Source organism: Bufo gargarizans, chromosome 7, assembly GCF_014858855.1.
Source record: "Bufo gargarizans isolate SCDJY-AF-19 chromosome 7, ASM1485885v1, whole genome shotgun sequence".
NCBI classification, from domain to species: domain Eukaryota; kingdom Metazoa; phylum Chordata; class Amphibia; order Anura; family Bufonidae; genus Bufo; species Bufo gargarizans.
In genome coordinates this window covers 40,525,987-40,538,841 of record NC_058086.1, presented here as the reverse complement: position 1 = coordinate 40,538,841, position 12,855 = coordinate 40,525,987, and the positions used below count along the sequence as shown (strand labels likewise).

The 12,855-nt window shown below is 41.9% G+C and overlaps 1 protein-coding gene across 3 annotated transcripts in view; it reads left to right on the top strand.

The window, feature by feature from the left end:
* The window catches only part of LOC122943020 (serine/threonine-protein kinase TNNI3K), a 228,599-nt gene that overhangs the window by 22,749 nt on the left and 192,995 nt on the right, over positions 1-12,855 (top strand). For all 3 annotated transcript variants that reach the window (XM_044300379.1, XM_044300378.1, XM_044300377.1), the window contains one exon: positions 2,880-2,977. In XM_044300379.1, coding sequence (XP_044156314.1) covers positions 2,906-2,977 — 72 coding nt within the window. In that variant the 5' untranslated portion in view covers positions 2,880-2,905. The remainder of the gene's footprint in view (positions 1-2,879; positions 2,978-12,855) is intronic.

Here is a 12,855-nt window from a genome sequence, read left to right as displayed (position 1 = left end):
TCCAGGCTGTGTAAGGGCTATTTGACCATGAAGGAGAGTGATGGGGTGCTGCGCCAGATGACCTGGCCTCCACAGTCACCGGACCTGAATCCAATCGAGATGGTTTGGGGTAAGCTGGACCGCAGAGTGAAGGCAAAAGGGCCAACAAGTGCTAAGCATCTCTGGGAACTCCTTCAAGACTGTTGGAAGACCATTTGAGGTGACTACCTCTTGAAGCTCATCAAGAGAATGCCGAGAGTGTGCAAAGCAGTAATCAAAGCAAAAGGTGGCTACTTTGAAGAACCTAGAATATGACATATTTTCAGTTGTTTCACACTTTTTTGTTATGTATATATTTTCACATGTGTTAATTCATAGTTTTGATGCCTTCAGTGTGAATCTACAATTTTCATAGTCATGAAAATAAAGAAAACTCTTTGAATGAGAAGGTGTGTCCAAACATTTGGTCTGTACTGTAGCTCCACACATCGGCGCTGCCATGTGCTTTGGGAGACACCGACAGGCTCAGGGACGGGTCCACCTTCTGTTCTACATACTTGTGCAGGGCTGGTACTGCCTTATTGGCAAAACATTGACGGCTTGGGGACTCTCCACCTCGGCTCAGCACAAACCGTCAGTTCTCTAAAAAGTGCAGAGTCCACCACTTGGAAAGGGAGGGAATGCAGCACCAGCAACTTGACCAGGAGCACATTCAGCTTCTTCACTGCGCTTCAGTGATCGATTGCTGATAGAATGACTGACGAGGAACAGAAGCTTCAGGACCAGCAGATGATGGGAAGGACAGACAGCTCCCTTCGGCTGAAGTGGTGGAGCCTTTACTGCCTGAAATCGGGTGCGTGCCACTGGGTGATTCAGCAGTTGCTGCGGCAGGCTGGACCACCACATTGGAGACACGGTTCTCTCAGGCCACTTTATGGTGATGCTGCATATGTTGACGCAGGGCCGTGGTGCCCACAGATTCTACATATGGCCATGTTTACCTCTTCCGGCAGCTTAACAAAAAACTGCCACACAGCTGAGTAGGTGATTTTACCCCCAACATGCCGCACTGACTGACTGCTAGCGCCGCTGCTTCCATCAACACCTGCACCGCTACTTTCCAGGCAGTTAGGCTCCTGCGAAGCGCGTAGGTCTACCACGGGCACATTTGGCTCCCGACCTCCCACTGCTGCCACCCTACTAACTCCCGGCCACGCTAGCGACTTGCTGGCTCTTCCGCTGCCTCACGGGCAAGCTGCAACCCTCTTCTCCCGATGATGATGATGAAGTCCCTAATTCACCCGGCGTCCAAGTGTGATCAGCTACATCATCATCGTCGAGTACTGTCTGCACTTCACTGATGTCCTCCTCAGCCGTCTCTGGGTCAGGAGCCTCACCACTCGCAACACCAGCTCCCACGCCACTCTCCTCAACACTGCTTGCCCGCCTACCGAAGAAAGCGGTGGATGTCTCCTCCACATCTTGGCTGGCCAGTAGCTGTTGACTTGTCCTTTAGTAGCTCATCCTCGTTGTATAGTGGAGCTGAGCCGACAGCATATAATACTTCTCTGGCTGAGGGAACAGAAAAGGACAGAGGCAGGTTGAGGACAGGTGAGGGCACAGGGTCTGCTCCCGGGCCATGCCAACTAAGGGTTCTGTCTGACGAGCCCACCAACTCTTAGCTGGGGGTGTCGGATGTCACTTGGTACGAAGTGGATGAGTTAACCAATCAAGAACCGCTGGGTTGCTGGTCAATACACAACCGCTAGATGACACTGGGAGCTCAGGCCTCTCGCTGCGAGTCCTGCTGCCGCAGCCCCGTGCTCTGCTGTGACCTGTGGCTGCTGGAATTACAGAGCTGTTTAATGGCAATTTGGATCCGCAGTCAGTGCAGCAAGGTGTAATAGGATTGTTCTTATTACCCAGGCTGTAACCTCCCCGACTGAACCCTGTTCTGCTTCAATACTGTGGAATGATTCCTCCCTATTCTTTCCCTGAACTTCTATACAGTAAAATAAAAGTTTTAAAGTATTTTCTACCACTGTCCCTAGCGCCTGCTGACAGTCTCTGCCCGCACTAAATACACTGGAAAATGGCTGAATCCAAGATGGCTGAGGCTATTTTTAGGGCTATGATATTACAGGCTGGCTGGCCAGAGTTCTTTGCTCTATGTCCTAACACGTGCAGCAGCCACTTTAGGAAAAAAAATTGATTCGTTACCACGAAGCGTGAGGAAATTTGGATTCGGTGGGAATCGAATTTTTCCTGACATTCGGATTGAATTCCACTTTGTCAACTTAAATTCGCTCATCTCTACCTGCAATACATGGGTACAGTGGGGTTACTTGAAGCTCCTGGGCCCCAAGACATGATTTTTAACAGGGGCCCCATGTACCATTTGTAATACTGCTGTCTTGTATAAGGGTATTTTGAGCCCCCCAGACATCACGGCCTGGACGTGACTGCTTCTTGTGCTATCTTCTGCTCTATCTTATCTGGTGAAGGAATTTGGGGAATTTGCCCTCCTCTGAGGGACCTGCAGTAGTGGCCATAATGGGTGTTTAGTAAGAAGAGTGAGTAGAGTGACATATTACTGCCGGATCTGACTACACAAAAGGGTTATTTGTAGTCTGTTACCATGGAGACACAACTCTTTATAATTTCTTTGGACACATAACATTAGGATAATTTTAACCAAGGTTTGCTAAGCTACTAACCTCATACCTCATTTTGTTTTAGTATTAAACAGCTGATAAATCATGAGTTCTGGTCCCTTGCTTCCTATTATATCTGTCTTATGGGCCCACGTCCCCAAATTTGACTCTTCTGAAATGCCCCAGTGGATTTTGCTAATGGAGACAAACCTCTTGTGCAATGATTTGACTCTGCTTCATTTGTAGGTAATAAGTCCCATATTAGAACGCTGATGCTGAAAGGGTTACGTCCGTCCAGACTGACTAAAAATGGCTTTACCGCTCTCCATATGGCGGCATACAAGGTAATAAATAGCTCTGTAATCAGTTATAAATTTGTCTTGGTGCTTGGTGTATTTTTTATCAATGTATTTTAACCAATTTTCCAGCCTCAGTACGTTCAAATAATGGAGCTCAAGTCAAGCACCATATTTATCTTATTAATGAATCTCTCTACATACAAATGTGTTGGGGAAATTTGCTGGAGCTTCAGCGTCCACCTCACTTCTATAATTAGGTTCGACTTGGTGCTGTTTAAGACTACATGCACACGAACGTTGTTTGTGTCCGTGTCCGTTCATTTTTTTTTTGCGGATAGAATGCGGACCCATTCACTTTAATGGGTCCGCAAAAAATGCGGTGTTGTCCGCATCAATATGTCCGTTCCGTAGCCCCGCAAAAAAAAAAAAAAAAAGAATATGTCCTATTCTTGTCCATTTTAGGCATTGTTATAATGGATCTGCAAAAAAAAAAAAATGGATGTCATCCGTTTTTTGGACCGCAAAACACATACGGTCGTGTGCATGTAGCCTAATTCTCTTATGACAGGATGAACAAGCTGGTCACCTTGCCTCATGGATGGTGTTCCTGCTATGGGTGCCATACCTGGTAGCTGATACCTATACCTCTTGTCTGCTCCAGCGCTAGGAGCTCCCCTCTCACTGTAGTCATGCACAACACTCTTAACCCCTACACATACCATACCACTGGTGATGCTCAACATTAACCCGTTTTTTTGTCCTAGACCACCAAGGATAGTTACATTACCTCCTATACCACAGTAGACCACTAGGTATTCTTAAATTTACCTACTCTACTCTAGACCAGCAGGAATATTTACATTAATGGGGTTCAGCTCTTAACCCGGACATATCCCCATCTTCACCCCCCCCCCCCTTCATGCTTCGATGCTCTCCTTTTCTCTGTGTTGTATTGCGCAGGGCAAAGGCATTTTTAGGAGATCCGGTGATGTACCAGGCTCTCCATAGAGACTGCATTAATGGGCGGGCTTTAGTGGTGCCCTAGCCTGTAAAACGGCTAGGGCATCGCTAAAGCCCTCCCATCAGAGTAAGTGACGTCACTGGGAGCACTGCTGGGAGGAAGCCTCCTCCTAGCGGTGTACCAAAGTAAACAAAATAACCCTTGCTTTGCGCGATCCAGCGCATGGCAAGGAAGAGCACTGGAGCATAAAATGCTCCGAAGCTCATATCAGGGTGGCCGGAGAGGTGAAGATGTGAACCTAGACAACCCCTTTAACCCTGCCCTAGACCATGCTTAAAATGAATCTCTTTTGCACCCTAACCCTCGAAGAGTTTTGACATTAAACCCTTCACCACATAAGACATCCAGAGATTCTTATATTAACCCCTGCCCTAGACCACCAGAGATGCTTAGAATTAATCCCTTTTGTGCCTTATCCTACCAAAGGACAGTAACCCTTTTACCACATTCGGCCACCAAGGACTCTTTGATTAATCTCTGCCCTGAGCCACCAGAAATACATACACTAAACCCTTTACTGTCCTAGACCACCAGAGATGCTAAATTTAACGCTGCCCTAGAACACCAGAAATACTTTCGTTAACCCCTATACTGCTCTGGACCACCAGGGATTTTAGCATTGGCTTTTTCAATACTTTAGATCACCTAAGATATCAGCATTCACACTTCCAACATTGAAACCGCATGAGAAGATGGCGTTAACCCATTAATTACCCTAGACCACTAGGGGTGTTAATATTTAGCTATCTTACTTGTGCTACAATGCAGAGGTATTAGATAGACATGCCTCCAAAATTATCATCCCTTTATTATCTAGCAGATGCTTTTTAGCTGTAAAGGTGGCAGCCCTAGCTCAGGACCCCAATCCCAAACTACACGATACATCAGGTTCTGATTTTAGGTGGCGCTTCCCTTTAACAATGTCCAGTATTTTTGATCTTGAGCTTTTTTGTGATCTCTGTGTTTAAATAGTATTCACGGATGGTACAATCAGACAGCTCTTCTCCCAGGGGACCCCACTGAATCACTGACATAGCATGCATCACTGAGCCTATAAACCAATTACAGCACCATTTCCCTTATCACTATCACATCTGACTAAAGAGCCGCCACCGCATTTCTATGGCAGTTAAAATGTTTCTAGACAGCCTAATTCTCCCGCAATTAAGTAAATGGCAGGTCAATGCATCAGCAAAGAAAAGTTTAACAAAACTGCATCCTGTCTTATTAAATGAGGTTACACTCGCTAGTTTTGATATTTAATCAAAATCCAGTTAATCCAGTGCATTATGTTTACAACCTGCAGCAAACAAAAGGATTGTCAGAGGATAAAGCAGAAACACAGTGATTGCTGAAAAATGTTACTGAATGCAAACTATGATACTGGGAGTATGATGAAATAGTTCAGAGCATCGCCACCTAGTGGTGCGTATGAAGCATGGATGGATCAATAACAATTAAGTGGAGCAGTAAACAATAGTAGTTTACGTGTCTTATAAAATGTAAAGATTTTTTTTTTCCACACTACATTAGATAGTTTTTTAGATAGCTTATATATATAATACAGATAGTAAGTGGGAGATAGTCAGTGTAGGTTATATCCTGATATAGTGTAGCTGTTGCAGTGCAGTGTGTTAGGTAGTGTGATAGGTTCTGCTGTCCATACATACAGGCAGACCTGCTAAAATGTGAAGGTTCACGTATTGCGCCAAAATATTTGCATCATTAGTGCCGATCAGCGCAATCGCGAATATATTGGCACACTCTAACTGCATATAAAGCCATTTTTAATGTTCTGCCATGCCAACAATTTATTCCAGTGTCAGAAAACTTCTAGCAGCTTGGAAAATGTAGCAAAAGTGACCCACGCCTGTATTTCGTGCACATTACGCGAAAATTACATTGCCGATTTTTCGCAATCAAAAAAATGATCTCAAATTCGCAAATATATGATGAATATTCGCCCAAATATTTGTGAAATATCGAGAATTCGAATATACTGTAGCCCCTGCCGCTCATCACTATTCCTCAGCTCCAGGTGCTTTCTTCTGTGCTCTTCTCTCTACTGTTCAGAATTTTGTATAAACTGCTAAGAAGAATGGGGAAAGTCAAGTGATAAAAGCTTGAGTAAATTCCTGGTTCAAAAAGTAATCTACAGACTCTGTTCATAACTGCGTCATAGATTCCATAGAGAGTCTCAGTTACAATATACTGAAAAAAATAGCTCAGTATGCATGATGGAATAAAAATATGGAATACCTGATGCAGACGCAAACCTCACTTCGTTCACCCACAAGGGAAAATAAATCTGAAAATACTTTTATATCATAAAACTGTAAAAAAAAAGAGATCTTTGTGGACAATATTAGAATTATTCCCATGTACAAGAATGTAACTACTATAATACTGCTCCTATGTACAAGAATATAACTACTATAATACTGCTCCTATGTACAAGAATGTAACTACTATAATACTGCTCCTATGTACAAGAATATAACTACTATAATACTACCTCCTATGTAAAAGAATATAACTACTATAATACTGCCTCCTATGTACAAGAATATAACTACTATAATACTGCTCCTATGTACAAGACCATAACTACTATAATACTGTCTCCTATGCCGAAGAATATAACTACTATAATACTGCTCCTATGTACAAGAATATAACTACTATAATACTGCTCCTATGTAATACAAGAATATAACTATTATAATACTGCTCCTATGTACAGGAATATAACTACTATAATACTGTCTCCTATTGTCGGGTTATATAAATACCAAATGCTTTATATTAAAAAAAACTAATGGATCAAAAGAAAAATTATTCAAATGATATTGATCCGTGAGATGGACATAAACATCCCCAAGAGTTCGATCGAGAAACTAATTATTTTGTGCAATCAGTAAAAAACAGGGTACAATCATCTATGCAAAATATAAACGATTTATTATACAATAATTTAGAATACAATCAAAAAGTAAACGTAAATCTCAATGATATGCAGTACCCAGAATTCGCCACTATTTGGTGCCAACAAAATAAGATAGAGATAAAATCAATTGATTATGAGCAAAAATCTCAATCAAGAAAATGACAGATACGAGCCCTTGCCCTGCCAAATCTTATGCCCAGTTTTGGATAATGGTAGTATTGCAACAAAACTTATAAATTATCTGCTTGATATCAAACTAGGGAATATAAAGATTCCAAACAGAGAAGCTCTATTGTTATCAATATCAGATCTTGTATTCAGTGATATGCATTTTCACTGAATGCCGTTGATACTGATGTAGTACCAACACTATACGTCCACAATAAGCGGGGTTTGGCTAAGTATCAAGCCAATTAATTTATATAAATACTACATATAAATAAAAGTATACATTACCCAGGGATGTAGGTGCTAGGCAGAGTCTAGGGGAAGTCAGCTCTCCAAAGGTTTTTCTAATAATCCAAATCTTTCTCCATAGATCTCCCCTTCTTTCTTTGTTTTCCTATTTTTGTGTTCTCCCTCCTTTTTAGTATGTGGTTTCTTAACCAAAACTTATCAGATGAGCACACCTTCCTAGTTTGGAACTTTCCAATCATTGTTGGATAGGCGTGTATATTGATAAGGAATGTGATGTTATAACACTACCCAGAATGCACATTTGCTACTGGTGTAGTGTTACCTGCTCATACCTAGGTGGCACTGTTGTATAAGCTATAAGCATTATACCATTAAGAGTTAACTCATATATGCCTGACATTTTCAATACTCCACACCTCTGACATCTGGAGGCCTGGTCTCAAAGCTGAGGGACAAACTTTGAGACATGAATATATACTTTGAGGAACATCTAGACAATTCTCACACTGTAATTCATGTTCTGATAAGAAATATAATGAAGCCTCTACTTCTGCAGGTGTTCTGTATCTTCGGTCTAAATGTATAATAGATTGTTACAATAACACTAGCTCTTTGAACGACGCAGTAATCTTCCCATGGACTTACTTCGGCCTACATTAAAATCCATACAAAATAGTGAATATAAACCAACATTGCTCTTAAAGGCAATGAATATCCATTATAATTAGAATAATTAGATATATACATGTTTACACTCATGAAAAGGCACAACAAATCCCCCTTCATTACAATAGAAACCATTACAATAAGTTGGGTTATATTGGAATGTCCATAAAGGCTTTTCATATGGATTCTTCAGAGACATTAGTTCTTGTTTAAACTGTTTGTTACTCTTATGAAGATTTATTGAATGAGTCAATAACTTTGAGTGTAAGTTGGTGGTGACGATAGTGTTCTCCACAACGGAATATAAGTCTGATAAATGTTGCTTCTGATTTTCCATCTCTGCATGAATACTCATCAGGTTCCTTTTCAGTGAACTGATTTCAAGTTCCAATGTCTTAATAGAGATGGAATTAACAGCTGATACACTGGTGGCAATGACAGTGCCCACTACGCCAAAGATTATGGCAGAAATGAACTGCTTTGGTCGTCGACTCGTTGAAAACTGTTCTCTGGTCATGGTTTTCCTTGTCTGTACCAGGATCTGTGTAATCCTTTCTTGGGAATAGCCGATGTGCAATTGATACCACATCTTTATCTCCGAAGACAAAATCTCAGAAACGTTGAACTGTCTTTCAACGAAGACGCGTGGATACAAACTGACGTAGATCTTTTGGGATATAACCCCCTTATTGGTCAAGATGAATCACATGGTATCCTGCAGGATGATCCCAGATGAAGGGCCTGGTACAGCGATCGGCTAGGCGTGGAACTCTTTCCCCAAGATTAGGATGATGTAGATAATGGCAACAACCCTCGATGCCATCTTGTGCCTGTAATATATTGTATGACAAATATAAGCACATACATCCTCCACTTTTTATCACTCCTGCAAGAAAAGAGTTCATACTACCATACATCTTTGATTTGGCATAGTTTATTTTCTTGAACAGAGCAAGTTCTCGATTCAAAAGTGAGCTAAGAGATAATTAGTTACAGAGGAAAATACATGAGGATAGGTTAGTACATTTGTATGTTTATACTAGACCAATCCTGGTTTCCCGTCTTTAGCTGGAACCTTGATATCTCTTTACTCATCATCACCCGGCAATCCTTCCATTTGGCGAAGTTGTGACCTAGAATGACAAACACATAACTGATTAATATGCACCTACTTCTCTTTAAATTCACCCCTTAGGAATTTTGATCTTGTAGATCACAGGTGACAATTTGTCAATGACGACATAGGGTCCCTTCCAGGAAGGCAGGAACTTCCTTTCCTTTACCTGATCCCGGGCGTAGTTATAGAGATAAACCTGATCGGAAATATGGTACTCATAGTAAATCATACTCATAGTAGGTTTTGGCACTCACGGCTGCTTTCTCCAGATTCTTCTGGGCAAATGCAAAACCATTCTGAACGTGCTTGCGTAGATTCTCCATGTATTGGTGAACTGTTGAGGCATTTATCAAATTTTGGTCTGTTGTCCGGTAGAATAAATGCTGGGGTAACACCATCTTCCTTGCCTGCACAGTCTTCTATAGTAATGGGACAATTCTGTGGATCTTGAATGTGTTTGTAAAACATGCCAATGACTGGATTCCCCTTTTGACTTGCAATGAGATCCTCACTAGGGGAATCTTGGCTCCATTGTACCACATTGGCTTCGGCTTCCTTTTGGGCCTGCCTTCTTGTGATTGCATCCACTTGGATAGTTCCCATGAGGTCATCAACGTCCAAGACTTCTCCATCAATGGCTGCTTGTTTGGTGAGGGAATCTGCTGAATCATTCCCCTCCTTATCCATACCTGGATATTTTGAGTGACCTCTTACCTTTTTCCAGTAAATGATGAGACCGTGGGTGATAACCATCTCGTCGATCCTAAAAAACATTTTACCATGCTTGACAGGCTTATTGTTACTTCTTACCATACTAGACCTTTTCCATCCAGGGAAATACTCCACGAAGCTACTGCAAATATAATTAGAATCTGTGATTATAACAAACTCTTTAAGACCAGAATCGATAGTCATTTGTACGGCTTTATACACAGCGGTAAGCTCCGTGACCTGGCTACTTTTGGAACCAATTTTGTATCCGCCGGACATGTCTAGGAATGTGTTATTCCACACGACTCCGATACCTACAACTAATGTGCATTCAGTTCCTATATTAATATGGAAAGAACAGCCGTCAACATATACACATGGTAAGGATTTGCAATATTCTTCTTCATAAGACTTGTATGCAGATGAAGAAGATTGTTCTTCCAGGAAATCATTTTCTGGTGATTCACCTTTATGTCTTGAATTGGAACAATCGTGAAGTTCAGCTAATCCTTGAGCAACTGTATTCTTATTATTTTGTTTGTACCTGATTTCCAATGGCCATCCCATTAAGACCATTGTCCTGGCGGTTATCCTGCTGTTTAATAAATTCCCATCCTTGATTCTATAACTCTGCAAATATTGCAGGGGTTGGTGTGCAGTTTCCACAATGATCTTTTCGCCCTGGATAAAACTCCTGAAATATTGCAAAGCCCACACAGTTGACAGTAATGCCTTTTCATTGAACTTTACCTCAACCGGTGACAAGGACTTGCTGGCATAGGCGATGATCTTATTCAGGTTTTCCTGTTTTTGGAAACACCGTGCTCACACTTTTGTCGGTGAAGCCTGTTTCAATGTAAAAGGGTTTTCCACCTTCTGGATAGGCAAGGCATGGGGCCTGGATAAGTCTGGTTTTGAGCTCATTCACAGCTTGCTCGGGACTCTCACTCCTTTCCCATTTTACTCCTTTCTTCAGCAACTGCAAAAGAGTTTTTGTAATTTTGGCATAGTTATCTATGAACTTACATGAATAGTTAATCGTGCCCAGGAAGGATCTTTACTCCTTGGTATTTGTAGGTCACCTCATGTTGATCACTGCTTCCACTTTCTTCTTCTGTGGGTTGATTCCATCGGCAGTGATTTCGTGACCTAGAAAATTGACTTTGATACGACACCATTGAGCCTTATGTAAAGAAAGTTTCACACCAGCTTTTCTCAGTTGGGTTAGAACATGCCTCAGTTCTGCAATATACTCCTCAAAAGTCATGCTTTTGATTAGGATGTCATCCACATAGGATAAGGTACCTCGTTCAGTGGCATTAGGCATTGCCTTATGCATGAACACTGAAAACTCATGACCCGCATTTATGTACCCGAAAGGTAATCAGGTTCATGCATATTGTTGCTTCCCAAATGTAAAGGCCAGTTTGTATTGATCCCTCTCTTCCACTTTAATTGTCCAATATCCTTGCGCACTATCCAGAGCAGTGAAAATTTTGGATCCCTGTATTTGTGCCAAACTCTGATCAATATACAGCAGGGGCCATGTATACACGTTTGTTTAACTGCCTTAGGTCCGAACAGAGACTAAATTGACCATTGGGTTTAAGAATCCCAAGTATAGGATGGTTGTACGAGCTGTGCACTGGACAGATGATCCTCCGCCTCTCCAAGTTTTTGATGATTTCCGATAGCGACTCGTAAGCTGCCAGCGGAAGTCGGTACTGTTTAACATATACAGGGGGTGCATTGGGATCTGTTTGGATTCTTGCAACGTGTAGGTCAGTTTCCCCACAGTTGTAAGAATTCTTAGCAAACATGTCCTGGAATTCTGCAAAGAGCCCCTTTAGCTGTTGACGCTCCGACTCCTCGGAACATGCGTCAGCTATAGAGATTTGCTCATCCACCTGTTCCTGAAATTCTGGAAAGATTTCAGGATGACTTAACTCACATAAGCTTCTTCAAGCTCACTAGTTAAATCGATTCTCGTTTCCTTGTTGGCATGACTCGTACTCCTTCTCATCGATCTCATGGTTGAAAACCAAAGATGATTCTTCTATGTGGCATGTACCTTCTTCAGAACTGAAAAGATAATCAGAGTGGATATTGAATAACCCCTCAGGTGTTGAGGAAAAATGTTGTTCCACTACCTGCTCTTCTGTCAAGTATTCATCAGGCATAAATCCAATGACATCATTTTGGAAACCAAAAGTATAATACTCCAAATCCATAGTCCGACCAATTATGGTGTCTTTTTGTAGATATATACTATGGGGAGCCATATTATGAATTACCATATGCAATGGATCCGGGTGGATATTTATGATAGGAGTGGGCTTTACCTTCAGGCTGAGTTGCTGCATCCGGTTAGACAAACAGATCAAAGCATCTGCATTCTTCAGTCTTTGTCCCTTCTTTACTTGAATGGGAAGAAGAAATGGTTTGCATCCTTTAGGGATTTTAACCTCATCAGCAACCATGATACTCACTGCATAGGTGTCATGTTGGGGAGTTGGGGAAACCTCCCACTGTACAATGTAAAGGGATAAAGGATAACTTCCCCCTTTAACAGAAATAGTTAGTGCTTCCCCATCCAGGGTTACCTCAATTCTGTCCTTCTGGATGGTTATGGTATGAGCGGTACCATTGACGGCTTCCTCGGGCTTACCATTTTTCAGGATCGTGACATCCGGCGTTTGATTGTTCCAAAAATGAACTTCAACAGAGTTAAACCTTTCCTCAATCACACGACAACTACGTTGGGGTTGTGCATTGCAAGAGTACTCATAGGCAATGGGTGCCTTCACCTGAGTCCAGACGGCTTCATTGAACTCAATCTTTTCAGGAGGTCGATTCCTATGATTAGCCGATCATAGGGAAGGTCCACAATCAGTGTGGGATGTCTAATTATCTTCTTGCCAATTTTAAATTGTACCCATGATGTACCTCTTACCTGCAAAGCGTCTTCGCCATACACTTATCAAAGAGCCATCAAACCATTTCAATCTCGGCCACTTTGCTGTCACATCCAGTGGCGTCGCTAC